The sequence below is a fragment of the Oncorhynchus keta genome, chromosome 30 (assembly GCF_023373465.1).
Source record: "Oncorhynchus keta strain PuntledgeMale-10-30-2019 chromosome 30, Oket_V2, whole genome shotgun sequence".
Lineage (NCBI taxonomy): Eukaryota > Metazoa > Chordata > Actinopteri > Salmoniformes > Salmonidae > Oncorhynchus > Oncorhynchus keta.
Genome location: NC_068450.1, coordinates 54,869,311 through 54,889,924, shown reverse-complemented (window position 1 = coordinate 54,889,924; position 20,614 = coordinate 54,869,311). Strand labels below are relative to the sequence as shown.

General features: G+C 41.8%; 2 protein-coding genes across 12 annotated transcripts in view; both read right to left on the bottom strand.

The window, feature by feature from the left end:
• LOC127913770 (uncharacterized) overlaps positions 1-703 on the bottom strand; it is a 7,718-nt gene extending 7,015 nt beyond the window's left edge. Inside the window, exon 1 of the mRNA XM_052487023.1 lies at positions 699-703. Coding sequence (XP_052342983.1) covers positions 699-703 — 5 coding nt within the window. The remainder of the gene's footprint in view (positions 1-698) is intronic.
• Positions 703-20,614, bottom strand: LOC118363757 (RNA-binding motif, single-stranded-interacting protein 1-like). 11 transcript variants are annotated; one of them, XM_035744942.2, is made up of 13 exons: positions 20,103-20,614; positions 12,994-13,145; positions 11,150-11,208; positions 10,860-10,951; positions 8,774-8,934; positions 8,556-8,635; positions 8,344-8,456; positions 7,123-7,263; positions 6,927-6,977; positions 4,223-4,324; positions 3,937-4,020; positions 3,698-3,788; positions 703-3,580 (listed from the first exon to the last, which is right to left on the bottom strand). In XM_035744942.2, exons 1-12 carry the CDS (start codon positions 20,151-20,153, stop codon positions 3,705-3,707), a joined length of 1,170 nt encoding a protein of 389 aa, XP_035600835.1. In that variant the 5' UTR covers positions 20,154-20,614; the 3' UTR covers positions 703-3,580; positions 3,698-3,704. The 11 variants fall into 11 exon arrangements, with proteins under 11 accessions (XP_035600835.1, XP_035600837.1, XP_035600839.1 ...); XM_035744944.2 differs by having other exon boundaries at positions 3,937-4,017; XM_035744946.2 differs by having other exon boundaries at positions 3,698-3,773; positions 20,103-20,613.

The window sequence follows — 20,614 nt, the reverse complement described above, 5'->3', positions numbered from 1 at the left end:
TCTTAGGGGCAAAGTCGAATTTCTTCAGTCTCCTGAGGTTGAAGAGGTGCTGTTGCACCTTCTCCCCCACACTGTCTGTGTGGGTGGACCATTTCAGATTGTCAGTGATGTGTACGCCGAGGAATTTGAAGCTCTTCACCTTCTCCACTGCGGTCCCGTCGATGTGGATAGGGGCGTGCTCCCTCTGCTGCCTCCTGAAGTCCACAATCATCTCCTTCATTTTGTTGACGTTGAGGGAGAGGTTTTTTTCCTGGTACCACTCCGCCAGGGCCGTCGCCTCCCCACTGTAGGCTGTCTTGTCGTTGTTGGTAATCAGGAGTGTTGTGTCGTCTGCAAACTCGATAATTGACGCAGTCATGGGTGAACAGGGAGTGTGGGAGGGGGCTGAGCATGCACCCTTGTGGGGCACCTGTGTTGAGGATCTGCGTAGTGGAGGTGTTGTTTCCTACCTTTTCCACCTGGGGACGGCCCATCAGGAAGTCCAGGACCCAATTGCACGGGGCGGGCTTCAGACCCAGGGCCCTGAGCTAAATGATGAGCTTGGAGGGTACTATGTAAAATGACATGCTTCTTGTCATATCCCGTTCTAACCAAAACAATAGCCACAATAGCTGTAACTGAAGGGGTTCAAGTTAAGATTTAGTAAGCAACTACATCGAAAAATGAAATGTGAGACATAAATGACTAAACAAACTCACCTCATAGGGCTGATTCATGGTGGGTTTTTATTCAAATGTTTTTATAAAGGAAAGCACAAGGATAAGATTGGTAGAACAATCTGGTGAAACAATGGCTGTAACATACACAAAGAAACAAAAATACAAAATGAGCGTATTTTTCTTTTTCTAACTGATGATACACAGCAGCATCATCACCCGGACATGTAAAACAAACAAATCTATCTTTCTGCATAAATTACTACTATTTCATTTTATTTATCGTCATCAGCCAGTCTATATCACACAAGTGTTGGTGGAATTTGCTGTACAACTAGCCTATTGATCCAGACATAGAATTGCACTTGGTTCAGACATCGCTAGCTATGCAAGACTACAAATAGTATGGTTGCAATTTAAACTTCCATCTTTCAGACTTCTGCAACCCCCCCTCACCAGATTAACTGCCAACACAAAGTCCCATACAGCGAAGGTGTGTGTGTGTTTCAAGGGAAGAATAGATCAAGTCTAGTCGCCTACACTACCACGTGGTGGGTTTGCATTCCTCTAATAAAAAATAATAAAAAAATCGCCTCATTCCCCAGCCTATTGGAACATCTGTTCGACAAGCAGCACTTGGTTTTTCTTTTAAGAGACTCCAAAACTAAGGCGGAGCTAAAACCATATTCTACCTGTAATAATGTTCATATCGGAAAAACACAACAAAAACAAGATTCAGCATGATACTATACTAAACAAAACAGAATGTTTTTTTTATTTGAGGACAGAGTAGTAGGAGGAAGAATTGTAAAAATTGCTATTGGCCAGCTCCTGAGCTTGGCTTTGGGTGCATTCCAAATCACATCCTATTTCCTTTAGAGTGCAACACTTTTGACCCATAGAGATACATAGAGGACTCTAGTGCCCAGAAGCCTATTGGCTTGGCAGCGCCATCGAGGACTTTCCCCATTTTGAAGTAGTCAACTGGGTGGGACTTCCAATGGGTTAAAGGGATACTTCAGGATTTTTGCAATGAGGCCCTTTATCTACAACTCCAGAGTCAAATGAATTTGTGGATACCATTTTTATGTCTCTGTGTCCAGTATCATTGAAGTTAGAGGTAGTTTCGCGAGCCAATGCTAACTAGTGTTAGCGCAATGACTGGAAAGGAAGTCTATCGGTATCTGCTAGCATGCTAGTAGATAAAGGGCATCACTGCCAAAATCCCGAAGTATCCTTTTAAGGAAGGATCACATAATTCCATCCAGGTCACCACGAGGTATCAGCCAATGAATTATAATTGTGAGTAAATATTCCATAACTACAGGTGGCAGTATATCACCAACCTTATCTTTATACCTGTTCAAACAACACAGATGGCAGTAGGCACCCTTTCAGTTTGTTTACCAACTCAGAAGTAGTAGTAGAAATGTACTGTCAAAATGGAGATTGCTTCAATGGAGCTGCCCGTGCTCTCACAGACGCCATAATGGGATAAATACAATGATGTGATGTCTATCTAAGTCTATGTTTTGAACATAGCCCTATGTGAGAAGCCTATGGGTCAAAAGTAATGCACTACATAAGGAAAATGGTGCAATTTGGTCCGTCGCTTTTGTGTTCTTCTCTGGTGAGGCGGGCTGGACCTGCAAACCCAGCCGTACCAGCCCAGACAGAACTCTGAGGTAGATAAAACCAGTCACACATGACCACGCATGGTCAAGATAACCATTAGAGCAAAAAATGTCATTTTCTTTAAAGACAACCACGTCAATTTAGCGTAAAGTAAAAACAGATTGTAATTTCATCATTAAAGTTAGACATTTTCTATTAATATTACTGTGTCTGTTGAAGTAAAAAATAGCAGAGAAAAAAATCCAGCCGCCTTGACGTTACCTCACAATTTCAAGCTTGCATTTCTTTTAAATCTACTTTTGTTTTTTATTTCAATTGTAGGCTATATTGTCTTAATTAGGGAGATGAGATCAGTAGGCGTAGCATTTGATGGAGGTCAACATCCTTGGCTGTGTGTGAAATATGACAAAACAAGACACCTACGCTGTCAAAGTCTAAAGAGACCTTACTATGGACTGACAGGAGTTATAATTAAGAGTGGCTGTTCTTTTTAATGTAGCCTGGTTAGACCAGACTGAATACTGTGATCACCATGAAGTGAAACAGTGAAACGTTAGGGAATCAGTTCGGATTCTGCCAGGCTATGAAAAATGACTGTTATGATGTTAGCGGAAGGCACATTATCCAACCCATCATCTATTTGGCAAAACATTTGCTTCTTTAGCTTCTCTATCAGTTCTCTATTCATAGATTGATTGACAGCTGCCAAACGGCCAATTCTACATATTTAATCTGATACAGAAAATCATGTCAGACATTAACCCTAGAAGCCTAATTGAATGATAATATCTTATAAAGACCAAAAATAAAAACCAGTAACACCTCACCAAATGAACACTTTTTGCAAGCAACATTTTTTTCATCATATATCTTGGCTCATAAACTACCTATAAAACCCATTGGAAGTCTCTTTTTCCTTAAGTCAACAGATTCCACAAAAAAAAGAATCAATCTCATGCATCTTTTAACATCACGCTGTAGGCTACTTGTCCCATTGCATCCACTTGGAGAATCCGTGGTAAAAAATACACGTCTTTTCGTTTATCAAAATAAAACATTTCTTCCTGTTTTGAAGGGGGGATAATTGTTGGTTTTGTCCATTTTTACACCTCTGTCTTCGTTTTACACACCATAGTATCATTGCTGTTGGTTCCATCATACACAGTTGTTTGGTTGAAGCTGTGCAAAAGAGTTCTTACTGAAGTCTGGTCTGGTCCAATCAGGAGAGGCTGTGACTGTGACATCATGAGTCAGCGCCCACAGCATCCATTACTGCTCACAGAAGTCACCTGATAGTACACAACACAATCAGGATCGGGATCACTACTCCTACTATGAGCAGTGCTACAGTACAATTAAAACTATCACTTCCATCTCATATAGGGACTCATAAAGGAAGCACATACCTTATCGTTACTTGCTCTGTTGACTGTAGGGAGACGAATTATTGGACGAATCCACTTGTTGCTGTGAACCATTTTCCTGAAGAGGGAAAAACTGTGTAACTTCACATCTTAATATCTGGTATTAGCACCATCAAGTAAGTAATGGTATGGGATGTCAAAATTGATGTAAAATGGCTGTACTCATGATGAGACATGGATGAATGAGAGGAGATCAACACAATGAGATGGCAAAGACGAACCTCGGAACTTACGGCTGTCTGCTGCATGTGGGCGTACTGAGGCATATAGGCTGCCTGGACTGCAGCGTTGGCTGAAATATACTGCTGTCACAAGAAAAACAACAATATATTAGATTAGCTCAAATCGGGATTTAAGGGATACTGTACCCCTCGGAAGGTAGCCAACTCATTTTCACCCAATCTCAAATCAATATTCCTTAGCCTCTGTGCACTTTAGATCTGAGTTTGCATCAGGTAAAATGAGACTAACTAAATTGCACCTCCCACATCCCAGAATCCCCCTCACCGCTCCACTGCTGCCCAATGAGAGATGGCCCATCTGCTGTGTCATGACGGCGGTGGGCTGCATTGTCATGGTGTGGTCCACAGAGGGCGACATTACAGCCTGCTGTAGCAGAGAGAGAGAAAGAGAATGAGAGAGAGAGAGAGAGAGAGAGAGAGAGAGAGAGAGAGAGAGAGAGAGAGAGAGAGAGAGAGAGAGAGAGAGAGAGAGAGAGAGAGAGAGAGAAATATTATAATTCTATAATCAATACAAGGTCATGCTCATACTCAAATCCATTGAGGATCAATGGAAGGTCTGCAGGCATAACACTGCTTCGGTACAGAGCTGAACAGGGACTGGTTACACTTAATTACATTAACAAGTCAATTACAAACAACAATTACAAACAAATGTTGGTTATTTAAAAAAATATATTTAAACAACTAATTGACCGACATCGGTTAAATTATTTTAGTACCATTTTGTTCATTTATTTTTGGTGACTTTGATGTGCAGATTTTCTGTAGAGATAAATCAGATCAAGCCTGAATTGTGCGATATAGTAGGGAGTTGTAGTTTCAAATAGGCCAATATTCTACATAGTTTAGCGAGGGAAACATTGTAATTAACTACAATGACCATAATCCATTGTGTGCCCGGTTTAAACTTGTCCGATCTGTGCGGGGCAGACATGGAGACAGAGAACAGAGAACGAGAGGGATAGAACGGAGTTGCTTCGTGAGCTTGAAAATGCAGGATCTAAGTGTTTGATAGTTGGTTTTCAGCAGTCATAAAAGTATGCCTTATTTAATTTGAAGAACTACTAAAATAGTGATTTTGTCAGACAGCAGTGGCAGCAGCTTTATAGAGATGAGATAATGACTTGGAATAAAATAATAAAGTCATCAAATAAAATATTTGATGAAACTATATTAAGGTGAATAAATGATGGTTATTAGCAGTAATGGTCAGTCACTACCATCAATAATAGTTTTATTCTGTGTTGTTACAGCATTCAACCCACATACTGCATAGTGCATTTAATGTAAAAATAAATAAAAAATAAATCAAAATAAAACCGTGATTATTTTGTAATAATCTAACAGAAACTGAAACAATCTCACAAAGCACTAACAGCTCAGCACTAACCAAGTGTAACTTGTGACTTCAAGTTAGTTAGATTAATCAGACAAGCTCAGCACCCCCAAAAAATACATATTTTTTAGGCCTCAAGGCCATCCGTATAAGCCAAAAGGCCTTGAGGGAATGTACCATTTCCTTGTCAAAATGGGGGGAAACAGACACAGACACTTGTTCTACTTGAAACCATCTGCTGAGAGGATGAAAATCGTTCAGTCATAAGACCGTATCTGCTGCAGGCATTTCCTGTTGGCTCCATACAGCAGTGGGAGCAGAGAACTAGAGGCCAGAGAGGCACAGATGTATCTCGGTCCCAAATTACACCCTTTTCCCTCAAACTCAACTCTGGACCATTTTTCATTGTTCAACCTCTAATCAGGGACTGATCTAGACCTGGGAGACCAGGTGGGTACAATTCATTATTAGGCAGAACATAACACCAGCAGGCTCTGGACCTAGTAGGGTAAGAGTTGAATACCCCTGCCCTGTTCCCTACATAGTGCACAACTTTTGACCAGAGCCCCAGAGTCAGTTAGCTACAGGAAAAGAGAGCTCTCTACTTTTGTCTCAGGCTCTGGTCAAAAATAGTGCACTATATAGGGAATAGGGTGCAAATTCAGACGCAACCTTAATCCACCGTGTCACATCCAGATGATAAAAGGAAAAGAGCTCAAGAGCTTAAACTCACCAGGGGAGGTTCCCCTTTAAATCATAATCAAAACAATTGATTTGTTCCGCACTCACTGAAATATGAGGGAATGTTCCGGTTCCCAGAACTGGGCTCGGCTCTGTTTTGTTCTGTTCTCTTCCCACACAGATTTTGGGGGTGTTTATTCTGCAGCATCAGCAGAACTCGCTGATTAAAGTAACACATTCTGTTTTTGAATCAGGGTATTTTTAACTGAGGTAATATGTCATATGTCAGCCTCTCAACATATACTATCAAGATATATACAGGGGCAAAACTGACTTTTAACAAGGCACACCTGTTAATTGAAATGCATTCCAGGTGACTACCTCATGAAGCTGGTTGAGAGAATGCCAAGAGTGTGCAAAGCTGTCATCAAGGCAAATGGTGGCTATTTGAAGAATCTCAAATATAAAATATATTTTGATTTGTTTAACACTTTTTTGGTTACTACATGATTCCATATGTGTTACTTCATAGTTTTGATGTCCTCACTATTATTCTAGAAAAAAGTAAACATAAAGAAAAACCCTTGAATGAGCCCTTGAATGAGTAGGTGTTCTTTTGACCGGTAGTGTATATGTCCCCCCCACTTCTAAAACCAAAGTTGCGCCCCTGGATATTTATTTAACCATTTTCTTCACTATGTTTTTGTATATGGGAAGTAGCCGACTAACTGTATTATTAGTCGTATGTATGAGACACGCATGGTATACATCGTCCAATCAAATGTTTACTTGCAGTATGTCTGTAGTGTCGATATGTGTAGCTCTATGAATTGAGTAAGAAGTAGCTTCTATCACTGTGTTTTTGTACCAGGGTACAAAAAAATGAAGTCGGACACATATTTTCTAGCTCTGTGTGTGTGGAGTAAGAAAGACATAATTTCATTTCTCTTACTGGGTGTTGCATGATGTAAGGCTGGTGGGCCATCCAGGAAGGATTCTGTACCTGCCACATGAAAGGGTAGGGTTAACCTCATGCCACATTCTTCATATTTACATAACATTTACTTTCAGCAGGCGCTCTCATCCAAAGCGACTATCATCCTTTGATAATTTATATTGAATTAACTCCAGGATAATGAAGTGCCTACCTGGTAGGAGGTGACAGGAGACATGTAGGGAGACATGGCTTGCTGAGCCATCATTCTATTGGCTGTTAGGGTGTAGGGAGAGGCATAATAGCCGTTCTGCATAGCAGCTGAGGTGGGGTCGTAGGTGAGAGTCATCCCGCCCTGGTTAGGACAAAACAGAACCGTCACACAAAGCCAGATCCTTATCATCTAACCGTCACATTAGCATCCCAATACCAACCATTAAATCAGTACCATGATCTGTAATGGCTATGCACTAATGCAGTGGTTCCTAAACTGTGGGGCGTGCCCCCCCCCCCCGGGTCGGCAGGGGGGGGGCCACCGGTAGAATTGTGTAGAACTGCAGGACATAAGCTTTAAACCTGCAAAATTCAGTCCGCCAACAAGAGGTGGAAAAAAATGCCCAATAGTCATATTTGAGTAAAAGTAAAGATTCCTTCATAGAACATGACTCAAGTAAAAGTCACCCAGTAAAATACTAATTGGGTAAAAGTCCAAAAGTATTTGGTTTTAAATATACTGTTATCAATAGTCAATGTAATTGCTCAAATATACTTAAGTACAAAGGTAAAAGTATAAATCATTTCAAATTCCTTATATAAGCAAACCGGACAGCACCCTTTCATCGTTTTTGGATAGCTAGGGGCACACTGCAACACTCAAACGAAGCATGTGTGTTTATTGAGTCTGCCAGATCAGAGGCAGTAGGGATGACCAGGGATGTTCTCTTGATACGTGCGCAAATTTGACCATTTTACTGTCATGCTAAGCATACAAAATGTAACAAGGACTTTTGGGTGTCAGGGAAAATGTATGGAGTAATAAGTACATTATTTTATTTAGGAATGTAGTGAAGTAAAAGTAAAAGTAGTCAAACATAATAATAGTAAACTACAGATACCCCAAAAAACTACTTAAGTAGTACTTTAAAGTATTTTTACTTTAGTACTTTACACCACTAGTCATGAACAGTTCTTGTGCCCATAGAAATGTTGGAAGGGGGACCCGAGTGAAAAAGTTAATAAACCCCTGCTATAATGAACTGGTCTCTCAGGATAGGATTAACACTGGGCCCTGGGCAAGTCAGTCAACACTAGAAATGAGGTCATTGCATTTATTCTTAAAATGGCCTTTATTAGTCTGGCAGGGAGAGAAAACTTGCAGTTGTGGTTCCACCCAGAGAGACATCCAGACAGATGAGACGGACAGAGAGGCACTTACAAGTCTGAGCTCTCCCTCTCGGGGCCAAGTGCGACCGCTGGGGATGTATGGACTGTGGCTGTGCCTCTTCCTCTGACCATCGGCAAACTTACACAGCAGGGGCTCAGAGGGAGCTGGAGAGAAAAAAACACATCATCCTCACCATTAGCGAAACCAAAAAGTGAGCATCGCAGCCCAAAGCATGACAGAGAATAAGAGAAAATAGACCTTACCCATAGTTCCAGGCGCCGTCTTGATAAACTTCCCATTGAAGTGGGCTATGGCTGAGTTACACATCTCCTTGGACTCCATCCTGAGAATAGTAGACATAAGTCACACATGAATCAATGGGACCTAAATTCGAAAAAGTAGCAGGATTTGAACCCACAACCCTTCGAGTTACCAACATGGCCCTCCGTCAAACTGTTACGGAGCATTGAGATGTTCTCACCTGGCGAAGCCGACCCCTCTGCTGGCCCCGCTGTAGTCTCTGAGGACGCGGGTGGAGATGACCTGTCCAAAAGGCCTCAGCAGCCCCTCCAGCTCCTGCTCGTCTACAGACACAGGCAGGTTGGAGATGTACAGGTTGGTGGGGTCCTGCTCCTGTTGCTGCTTAGAGAGAGGGACAGAGAAATGAATAGAGGGGTATCAGGATCATTTTCCTCCAAAGAATCTATGGTAATTTGGACGGCAACACCAACTTAAACCACAATAGCACTCGAAGGACAATTACATGAACATTTCACTCGGATGAAAATTATGCGTTGACACGATTTTGAGTCTGTGATGATATCCAAGCCAGGATATCCAAGCCATAACAACAACAAAAAAACACAACTGAACATGAGTTCGCTAGGGTTGTGTGTTGCCTTAGTAACGGTCACGTCCGGGTCATGTGGGGCCTTCAGTCAACAACTCTGTAAATGCGTTATCAAGGACTTGAGTTTCTATGGCCCTTGATTTGCTCATAATGGCGACTGGTCTCTTTTTCTATTTTCTACGCATCTCTCTCTCCTTTTTAGATTTAACACCTGGTTCAGTTCTCCCATCTTTACCATTATGAACTCAACAGCAAAGCAGTACAGTTATGCAGCTACCATACAGGCACACTGTGTTCTGCTGGCCTCGGCAGAAATACAGGAGCTAGCTAGACACAGGTCCCTGAGAGAGAGAGAGAGAGAGAGAGAGAGAGAGAGAGAGAGAGAGAGAGAGAGAGAGAGAGAGAGAGAGAGAGAGAGAGAGAGAGAGAGAGATAGCAGAAATGTGCTGACAGAGAGAAATGTATTTGGAAAAGTGAAACCGGTGAAACTGGGAGAGGGAGGAGAGCAGTGGTGTTAAAGTACTTATAGAGAAAATACATTCCTTAAGAAAATATTGTACTTTTTACTCCATACATTTTCCTTGACACCCAAAAGTACATTTTGAATGCTTAGCAGGAAATGGTCAAATTCACGCACTTATCAACAAAACATCCCTGGTCATCCTTTCTGCCTCTGAACCTGGTGGACAAACTTTGTTTGTAAATTATGTCTGAATGTTGGAGTGTGCCCCTGACTATCCGTAAATTTAAAAAAAACAAGAAAATGTTGCTGTCAGGTATGCTTAATATAAGGAATTTGAAATGACTTATACTTGCGCTTTTACTTTTGATACTTAAGTATATTTTAGCAATTGCATTTATTTTTGACACTTACGTATATTTTAAACCAAATACGTTTATACTTTTACTCAAGTAGAATTTTACCGGGCGACATTCACTTTTACTTCAGTCATTTTCTATTAAGGTATCTTTATTCTTTACTCAAGTATGACAATTGGGCACTTTTTTCACCACTGGAGAAGTGGAGTTGTTCAGATCATAGGTTGAGGCTGAAAAAAAGACCACCCTATTTCACCAAAGAAGTATTCAAACTAATAAGCATAACATCAGTAACTGGACATGGAACGTTAGCGTAACATGCTAACTCATAACACAGCATAAAATGCTACCTGGGAGTATCCTAACCAGAGCACATTAATTAGTGGTTGCTGTGCTACGAGACAGTCATAATATTTGCATAGCAGCAGAAAGCTGTCCGTCCTGTTCTGTGCGTGCGTGTGGACCGACTGTGTTTTGGCAGCGAGCGGGAGAGGGAAGGGAGGACATCTGGCTTCATTTGAGAACGTGAATGGGGTCACCGCCTGAACAGCCAGCCAGTCAGCTGGGGTCATGTGACTAACTCTGCTGCTCTGCTTTACACACACACACACACACACACACACACACACACAAACATATGCACACACACACACAGTTAAATGCACACACACACACAGTTACATGCACACACACACAGTCTACTGCTGCAAATAAGCTGTCGTTGTAATTTACAAAACAGAGACGTGGAATGGAACATTAGCATAACATGCTAACTCATAACACAGCACAACATGCTAACCAGGAGTATCCTAACCAGAGCACATGACTTAGTAGTTGCTGTGCTACGAGACAGACAGTCCGTTGTTCTGCTAACAGAAGAACACAGAGTTCCTCTCACCTTAGCCATCTGGGCTTGTATCCCACTGGTCTTTAGGGCATGGACCGCCTTCTGGGCTGCTGCAGGGCTGTCAAAGTCCACAAATCCATACCCTGGAGGAGGAGGAGGAGCACCGAAACAACGGTCATATACAGTAGTACAACTTGACATTAGTTTGCTTTACATTACATTGCAAATGCATTTGCTGAGTAGCATACCAGTGTGTGATACTATCTGACAACCGTAAAATGTATCAGTTGTTTCGATAAATTGGAGAAAAGGAGATCAATATTAGAATACATGATACGGACCTTTACATTTGTTTGTTGTTTTATCGAGGATGGCCTTTGCCGACACGATCTTGCCGTATCTATGAACACAAGAAGAATCAAATGTTAAGAACAGGATGTTGCTCTCTTATCTTTTAATTGTATTGATTATCACTACAATATGCATACATTATTGTTTTAAAGGTCAAACTATATTTCAATCTACCCGATCCTCTTTATTTGGTACAGTATGTGTTATGAAGGCTCAAGTGGTTAAAGCTGGTTGAAATTATGTCAATTACAATCAGTTAACAAACCAGATATGGTTGTAGTTACGTCATTTCAACCACTTGCTGGGGGTCCATTTTAGCTTCAAATATATGAATTTGTTTAAAAAAATACTGTATGCCCTATATCACAGACAGAGTGTCGCTCTACTGCTAAACTTCTACAACAGGGGCCGGGAGTCAGAACGCTAGGATTGCACAAGAATGCATGACATCATCGCTGAGAAAAAAAGGCAGCCAAGTAAGCCTCGGTGAGGCAACCGGGTTGTGAGGCTTGGAGGGAACACATTGAGCCTTAATGACCACACAGCACACCATGTTATTTCAGTGGACTCATTTAAGAGGATCAATTCAGTAATGTATCTTTGACCACATTGTGTCTTTAACCCGAATGAAACCCTCGTACTAACGGGCATACTAAAAGGCACTTCTGCCGAGTCACCGAATGACGTCAATACTTACAACAGGCTAAAGACAAGAGGTTAATGCAATCCATGCAAACACACACTGCAGTATTTACACAGTGGCATACAAATGTATGTGTGAAACTCTGAAAGCTTTGGGCACTGTAAAAATAACTAATTGACTCCCCACACAGGGACTTAGCTACAAACATCCATAATATGTCAAATATTTGTGGTGGGATGCAGATATATAAAGAGATAACAAACATTGCTACAACAGCCAACATTATGTCAAAGGGCAGCCTAACGCTAGACCAAAGAGAAAACGATAGATGCCTAGCATAGCCTACCTATTTGTTCATGTCAACGCGCCCGTGTTACCGTACTTGAAAAACAGCCTGCGTCATAAACTGCGCTCAAACTCAGACGGAAATACCCGAGTTGAAATGATGCCAAGCCGTTTTGCGGAACTGGTATTTTAAGGACGTGCATCATGCTTTGGTTGAACTAAACGCTCGGCTAACATTAGGCCTGGTTGCAATGAAAGGCTCTTTCATTTCTGCTTGGTGCCCGGCGAGCAGGCCACCACCGTTGGGAGCAAAACACAAGCAAACAACACAGCAACAGCGGCTGTTGCCCCTGGTAACATGGTTGAATGCTTCGCTCCATATGCTTGTGGTCCAGAGGCGCACAGAGACAAACCCAACAAAACATGACAATTGCTGCATTCACCAATCCCAATACTGTAGAAAACAGTCACGTTCCCTAATCTCTCATCTCTACAGATACAGTATCATGTATCTGTATCATGTATCATGTATCACAGTTCCCATGGTTTAGTTGGTTGGAGGGATGCTAGCTAGTGGCCTCTATGCTTGGTTCATGCATGGGCCACATGAATATGCTATTGGCATATATAGTTGGAACAAGCTGTTCTCATTCATCATAATAATGTGTGTAAGTCAGTCAGTGCGTGTTTGTGGTGTGTGTGCGTGTGTGTGTGTGTGTGTGTGTGTGTGTGTGTGTGTGTGTGTGTGTGTGTGTGTGTGTGTGTGTGTGTGTGTGTGTGTGTGTGTGTGTGTGTGTGTGTGTGTGTGTGTGTGTGTGTGTGTGTGTGAAAGAGAGAAAGGGAACCATTATAAGCTTCTGCAACCACTGACTTATTACACCCTACACCCTGCTGAGCAGTACTCACGGCTGGCAGAGCTTGACCAGGTCCAGGTCAGTGGTTGCTGGAGGCAGGCCGCGGATGTACAGGTTCGTTTTGCTGAGCTGGTCCCATCCTGTGGTGCTGCTGTTGCTGCTGGTGCTCACCGTGCTGGGGCTGGCTGGAGCCATGGGGTACGACTGCAAGGAAGAAACACGGTCAGGCACACAGTAAACACACGGTCACTCCGTTGCCCTCCGTTAAACGTGGGTGTTTGTGTCTCAACCAGGAAAGAAATGGAAATTCCTGGAAAGACTAGAGACGAGTAGTTACATGGTATTTACACAGGAGAGAAACAAGAGAGGACATCAGGTACACACAATGCCACTGACTTAACACACACACACCGGTAAGCAGGCAAATACACACACACATATGCACGCAGACAAAGACACACCCACACACAGACACACACCCTCACGTGTACAGACACACAGACACACACACACACACACCCCTCACGTACACAGACACACAAACACACACAGAGACAAACTGGTGTCCCTTGCCTACGGAAATATGAAACATGGCCTCCTGTGGCCTTTGTGCCACACCCAGAAAATACATCAACAGCACACAACAGCCTCAGCAGATTCCTGAACACACAACAGTCTACAGTCAAGTCAATTCCTGGCAGGAAACTTACACAGTATCATGATGTTTTTCATGCTTTTACTCAAGGTGAGACGCAGGTAGCTGATAAGAACCACGGCACTGAGCACAGACTGTCAACAAGGCTCAGCTATATACCTAGCTTCCGCTTCCTGACACGCAAGGCAAAACAGTGCCCCCCACCCCCAAGCTAGTCTATAGCTAAACTGAATCAACCGATGCTTGTGACATGACAGGCTCACGTGCCATTCTTAGCTGGTGACGTGAAACCGAGAATCTATTTCACATAGACCACAATGTGTTTTTATCCAGTACAGTCTATGCCATCTTATCGGGTCATTTCCCATCTGGTTTTGGACATCCAAACCATGATGACATTCTAATGTGTATCGTGATATAATGTGCGAGTGCAGCAGGGAGATAACAAGGTTGTATGTGTGTGTATTATTTGACTCGTGGCCCTAATCAACTGACTTACCACTGTGAGTTACACACAGTCACATACTAGGTCAATGCATATCATTGTAGCTATAAAACTAACTCCAGGGTATCAGTGGTGGAAGAAAGTACCCAATAGTCATACCTGAGTAAAAGTAAAGATACCTTCATAGAAAATGACTCAAGTAAAAGTGAAAGTCACCCAGTAAAATACTACTTGGGTAAAAGTCTAGATGTATTTGGTTTTAAATATACTTGTGTATCAAAAAGTAAATGTAATTGCGAAAGTACACTTAAGTGTCAAAAGTAAATCATTTCAAATTCCTTATATTAGGCAAACCAGACAGGCCAATTTTCTTGTTTTACAAATGTACAGATAGATACAAATGAAGCATGTGTGTTTAGTGAGTCCGCCAGATCAGAGGCAGTAGGGATGACCAGGGATGTTCTCTTGATAAGTGTGTGAATGGACCATTTTCCTGTCCAGCTAAGCATTCGAAATGTAATGACTACTTTTGGGTGTCAGGGAAAATGTATGGAGTAATAAGTACATTATTTTCGATAGGAATGTAGTGAAGTAAAAGTAGTAAAAAATATGACTAGTAAAGTACAGATATAGCAAAAAACTACTTAAGTAGTACTTAAACGTATTTTTACTTAAGTACTTTACACCACTGGAGAGCATATAGTAGTTGACAGCACCCTGCTACAACTGACCGTAGTGGTGAGATTGTGTAATCTGTTGAGCTAGTGCATCAGCTATTCATCTGTGAAGAGCACACTTCTCCAGCGTGCCAGTGGCCATCGGTTACGACGCTAAACTGCATTTAGGTCAAAGACCCTGGTGAGGACGATGAGCATGCAGATGAGCTTCCCTGAAACGGTTTCTGACAGTTTGTGCAGAAATTCTTCAATTGTGAAAACACACCATTTCATCAGCTGCCTGGGTGGCTGGTCTCAGTCGATCCCGTAGGTGAAGAAGTTGTATATGGAGGCCCTGGGCTGGCGTGGTTACACGTGGTCTGCGGTTATGAGGCCGGTTGACTGTACTGCCAAATTCTCGAAAACGACGTTGGAGGCGGCATATAGTAGAGAAATGAACATTCAATGCTCTGGCAACAGCTCTGGTGGACATTCTTACAGTCTGCATGACAACTGCACACTCCCTCAGAACTTGAGCCATTTTTAACATGTTGTTGTGTGACGAAATTGCACATTTTAGAGTGGCCTTTTATTGTCCCCAGCACAAGGTGCACAAGGTCTAATGATCATGCTGTTTATTTAGCTGCTTGATATGCCACACCTGTCAGATCGATGGATTATCTTTGCAAATGATAAATGCTCACTAGTCGTGATGTAAACACATTTGTGCACAACATTTTTGAGAAATGTGATTTTTGTGCGTATGGAAAATTTCTGGGATCATTTATTTCAGCTCATGATATATGGGACCAAAACTTTACATGTTGCGTTTATATTTTTTGTTCCGTGTTATATATACACACAGTGCTGTGAAAAAGTATGTGCCCCCTTTCTGATTTTCTCTATTTTTGTATATGTTTTATACTAAATGTTATCAGATCTTCAACCAAAACCTAATATTAGATAAAGAGAACCTGATTTTTCAAATAATGAAATATATATATTTATTTTATTTATTTAATTAACAAAGTTGCAATATGCAACACCCAATAATTACCCTGTGTGAAAAAGTAATTGCCCCTTACACTCAATAACTGGTTGTGCCACCTTTAGATGCAATGACTGCAACCAAATACTTCCTATAGTTGTCGATCTGTCTCTCACATTGCTGTGGAGGAATTTTGGCCCACTCTTGCATGCGGAGCTGCTTTAACTCAAGGATATGTAGGTTTTCAAGCATGAACTGCTCGTTTCAAGTCCTGCTAGAACATCTCAATTGGGATAAGGTCTGGACTTTGACTAGGCCGTTCCAGAACTTCATATGTGTTGCTTTTTAACCATTTTCATGTAGACTTGATTGTGTGTTTTGGATCATTGTCTTGCTGCGTGATCCAGCTGCACTTCAGCTTCAGCTGACGGACGGATGGCCTGACATTCTCCTGTAGAATTCTCTGATACAGAGCAGAATTCATGGTTCCTTCTATTAAGGCAAGTTGTCCAGGTCCTGAGGCAGCAAAGCATCCCCAAACCATCACACTACAACTACCATGCTTGACCGTTGGTATAAGGTTCTTACTGTGGAATGCAGTGTTTGGTTTTCAGCAGAGACCCATCTCATCCAAAGTTGATTCAAGTTTGCCAAGAAGCACCTGGATGATCATCAAGACTCTCGGAAGAATGTCCTATGGACAGATGATTTAAAAGTCTAACTTTTTTAGATGACATGGGTCCCATTATGCCTGGTGAAAAGACATTCAGCACTACTGTTCTTTCTAGAATTTTCTAACATGGAGTTTTTCCATTTCACCAAGCTCCAGAATGTCGGCAGTGAAATATAATGAGATGAATAGGGGTAGGAGTTTTTCCTAGTCACATGTTCAGGAACAAATCGTCACCCTGGTTCTACCCTGAGGTGAAGTGCCTTGCTCAAAGGAACAATAACAGACTTGTCACACTTTCAGGTCAGGGATTCAAACTAGCAACCTTTTGGTTACTAGCCCAATGCTCTAACCGCCAGCCTACCTGCCACTAGGCGATTTCCCTGGTGACATTCTTGCGTGGGGTGCTGTCTACACTCCTTCCATCACGGTTCCTTCCTACTACTACAGTCTGGTTTGTCAGTGGGAACCTACCACACATTCTCTGAGGCAAACCAGAGCCCTCCTCTGCAAGGCATTTCCTTCCTCTTACTCATTAAAATAGCTCCGACCCCGCAGAAGCCACTCCAGGAAAATCTAGAATGGCATGCGGCAGACCAATTCATCTGTGGATTAAGAAAAAACATGTTCTGCCTTCCACCATTTGAAAACATATTTACCAAAACAAAATGGTGAGCTAAATTACATTAAGATGGCCACCACATTGAATTAGGGCTGGGACTACTTATATCGTTTAGGGTGGCGATATCCTAAGCCTACCCACAGAATGCACACATAATCACCTCCATCTTGTGGACTAGAATCTTTGACGAAGCAAAGAATGAAGAGCCATTGCATAACTAATTCAGATAAACAACAGATGATTATGCCTATGGATATCTTTATGTGTGGAGATATACTAAGCCTACCGACAGAATCGACACACAATCACCTCCATCTTGTGGACTAGATGGTTGAATCAGCAGCCCGGTCTCATAGACTAGACGTAACATAGTACATCACTGGGGCTAAGCTTCCTGCCATCCAGGACCTATATACCTGATGGTGTCAGAGGAAAACCCCAAAAATTGTCAAAGACTCCAGTCAACCCATAAGTCATAATGTTCTCTCTGCTACTGCATGGCAAGCAGTACCGAAGTCCAAAGTCTACATCCAAAAGGCTCCTCAAGAGCTTCTACCCCCAAGCCACACTGTAAGACTGCTGAACAATTCATCAAATGGCCACCTGGACTATTTACATTGACACCCCCCCACGTACAAATGACCACGACTAACCTGCACCCCCCGCTCATTGACTTGGTACCGGTACCTCCTGTATACAGCCTCATTATTGTTATTTTATTTTTTACTTTAGTTTATTTAGTACATCTTGTCTTAACTCTATTTCTTGAACTGCATTGTTGGTTAAGGGCTTGTAAGTAAGCATTTCACGGTAAGGTCTGCACCTGTTGTATTCGGCGCATGTGACAAAAAAAATGTGATTTGATTTAGTAAACGTAAACCGGGAGCACTGAAATTAGTATAGGTTAAGTTTGGTGTGGTTACATAAGACAGAAGGTTACTTAATGTGGCAATATGTCACTTTTTGGGCACCACAACCAAATTCACCTAGAAATGTGAGTTATAGAGCTATCATTCTACTTGAACGCAAGTCTAAGAAGCAGTAGATCTGTTTTCTATGCTTCCCGTTCTTAAGTTTTGTTTTTGCGTCTTTTACTTTCGGTTTTGTACACCAGCTTCAAACAGCTGAAACAACAATATATTTGCTTATGGAAAATACTTATATAATAATAATAATATATGCCATTTAGCTGACGCTTTTATCCAAAGCGACTTACAGTCATGTGTGCATACATTTTACGTATGGGTGGTCCCGGGAATCGAACCCACTACCCTGGCGTTACAAGCGCCATGCTCTACCAACTGAGCCACAGAAGGACCACTCACAGCGGTTTAGATGGTACAATGATTCTCTACACTATACTAGTTTATTTTGTCACAAACTGAAATTAGGCTAACTATTAGATTTTTAGCAATCAGGAAATGACACAACAATTTCTGCATCGGGCGTATAACCTGTACGTCTAGCATCCCAAAGGTTGCGTGTTTGAATTTCATCACGGACAACTTTTGCATTGTAGCTAATTAGAAACTTTGCAACTACTTACAAATGTTTTGCTACTTTGCAACTAGTTAGCGTGTTAGCTAACCATAACTCTTTAACCTAACTCCTAACCTTAACCCTAACTCCTAGCCTCGCTAACATTAGCCACCTAGCTAACGTTAGCCACAAGTTGGAATTCATAACATAGCATAAGTTTTGGAAATTCTGAACATATCATACGAAATGGATGACGGACATCCACAAATGATTACATACCATAAGAAACGTAACATATCATACTAAATGGCTTGTCCCGGAGTTACATGTTACCTCTTCCCCTGAGTCCAGGTTGGAATCAGTGGTGAACTACAGTGTGGAGTGGTAAAGAAGGACTAAAGTACCAACTCATTTAGATGACTACCTGATTATTAGGCCTATTGGAATCATTCAGGGCGGATATAGCTACAAATCGCAATCACCTCCATCTTGTGGACTAGATGGCTGAATCAGTGGTGAACTACAGAGTAGTGGTACAGAACCACTGCATAGGTAGCTACACCTGAAAAGGCTCATTATAGATGCATGAACACCCATGTTCACTCCAGCACACTGACCCACATTAGGCAGAAGCTGAGTACGCCGCTCACTAGAAGGCCTACTGGGCCGAACCAAAACACAGGTGAGCAGGGCCTACTGTATCAGTACTCGGTCTATACAAAGCAAGTTCTATTCTAACAATACCAACAAGGAATCTAAGCTGTAGTAGGCCTGCAGTGCCTTCTGTAGCTATGCATCATCATAACTATTCTAGTCTATATTACTCTGTTCTATTCTATTGCTATTCTATTCAAACCTACAAGGAATCGAACAAATGGGACATATGAACTACAATTTAAATGCCATACATTTGTGTGTGACCTGCGTGGCCTATTTTCATTAAAAACATGCTGAAGAAGTCATGGATTTCTCCTTCAAGACTTGGGGAGGTAGAGAGAGATTAACGTAGGCCTACATTTGAATAGCCGGGGGAATAAAACGGTGTATGTTCTGAGTATAGGTGATTCTTCTTGTGAACATTATAGCAATGTTATTATAGCAGTAGGCCTAACAAATGTTCAGCATCTAAACCTGGGTTACCTGGACCATGCGGAGGGTCTCTCTCTCTCCCTCTGTCCTCCAGTAAGTTAATGCGTAATTATATCATACATCATATAGGCATGTTCCTACATCAGTTACCTTCTGAATGAGCAATTCGATGCGTATCTGAATGTTTAAAAATGTTATCCTATTTAGGGAATTAATCTATTTGGATGATAGTTGTTATAAGCCATTAGGGCCTAATACAATACAAGCTGCTAGATAGGCTATTCTGTAATGCTAATTCAAGGACAAAGCCGATAATATAAAATGGACACTAATGCACAGAACATACTTGACCAAAATGTAGTGTAGCTAGCTACATCACTTTGCAACCTGACTGTCGGTGAGCGGTGTTATAACACTATAATGACGACTGTCGCTTCTCGTGACCGTGTTAACTGAGGTGATAAGACAGCTGGGCCGTACGCACATTCGAATTGGATGCGTTCATGGGACTTATGGCACCGTTTTGGACCATCCCAGACAGGGCTTTTTTGGCCTACCTGCTTCCGATATGTGCTCTTCAACGGGTTGGCAGTGTTTGCAAAGATCATCCTGGATAGCCTATTCCAGTTATTCCGAGATAAAAAGCTTGTTTCCCCACAAAAATTCAGCTACATGCAGACCCGTTTATTAAAAGCCAGTGGGTTTATTTGGAAAAAATCCGCATATCGACCGGGTTTGAAATAAACTCCGTTTTCGATCCTGATTCAAATGTCCTTGTCGCGTTGTCACATCCGTAGGCTACCTAACATAGGCTACACTGCGTAGGTTATATGGTTTAATCCCACCAAAGTGTCGTCCAACCCAGGCATCAAAACTCAGTTCAGTTCATTGATCTACGACGTCCTGCTGACCACTCCTGAGTCCCACCTACTACAGACCAAACCATTGCGCATACAATAGAGGTGCGTTTCAATATATAATCAAATAACCTTCTTATTGAGTACGGTTAGTATTAATATTCTGAACACAAAACGCGTTTAAATGTTTGACAATCAACATATAACTAGTC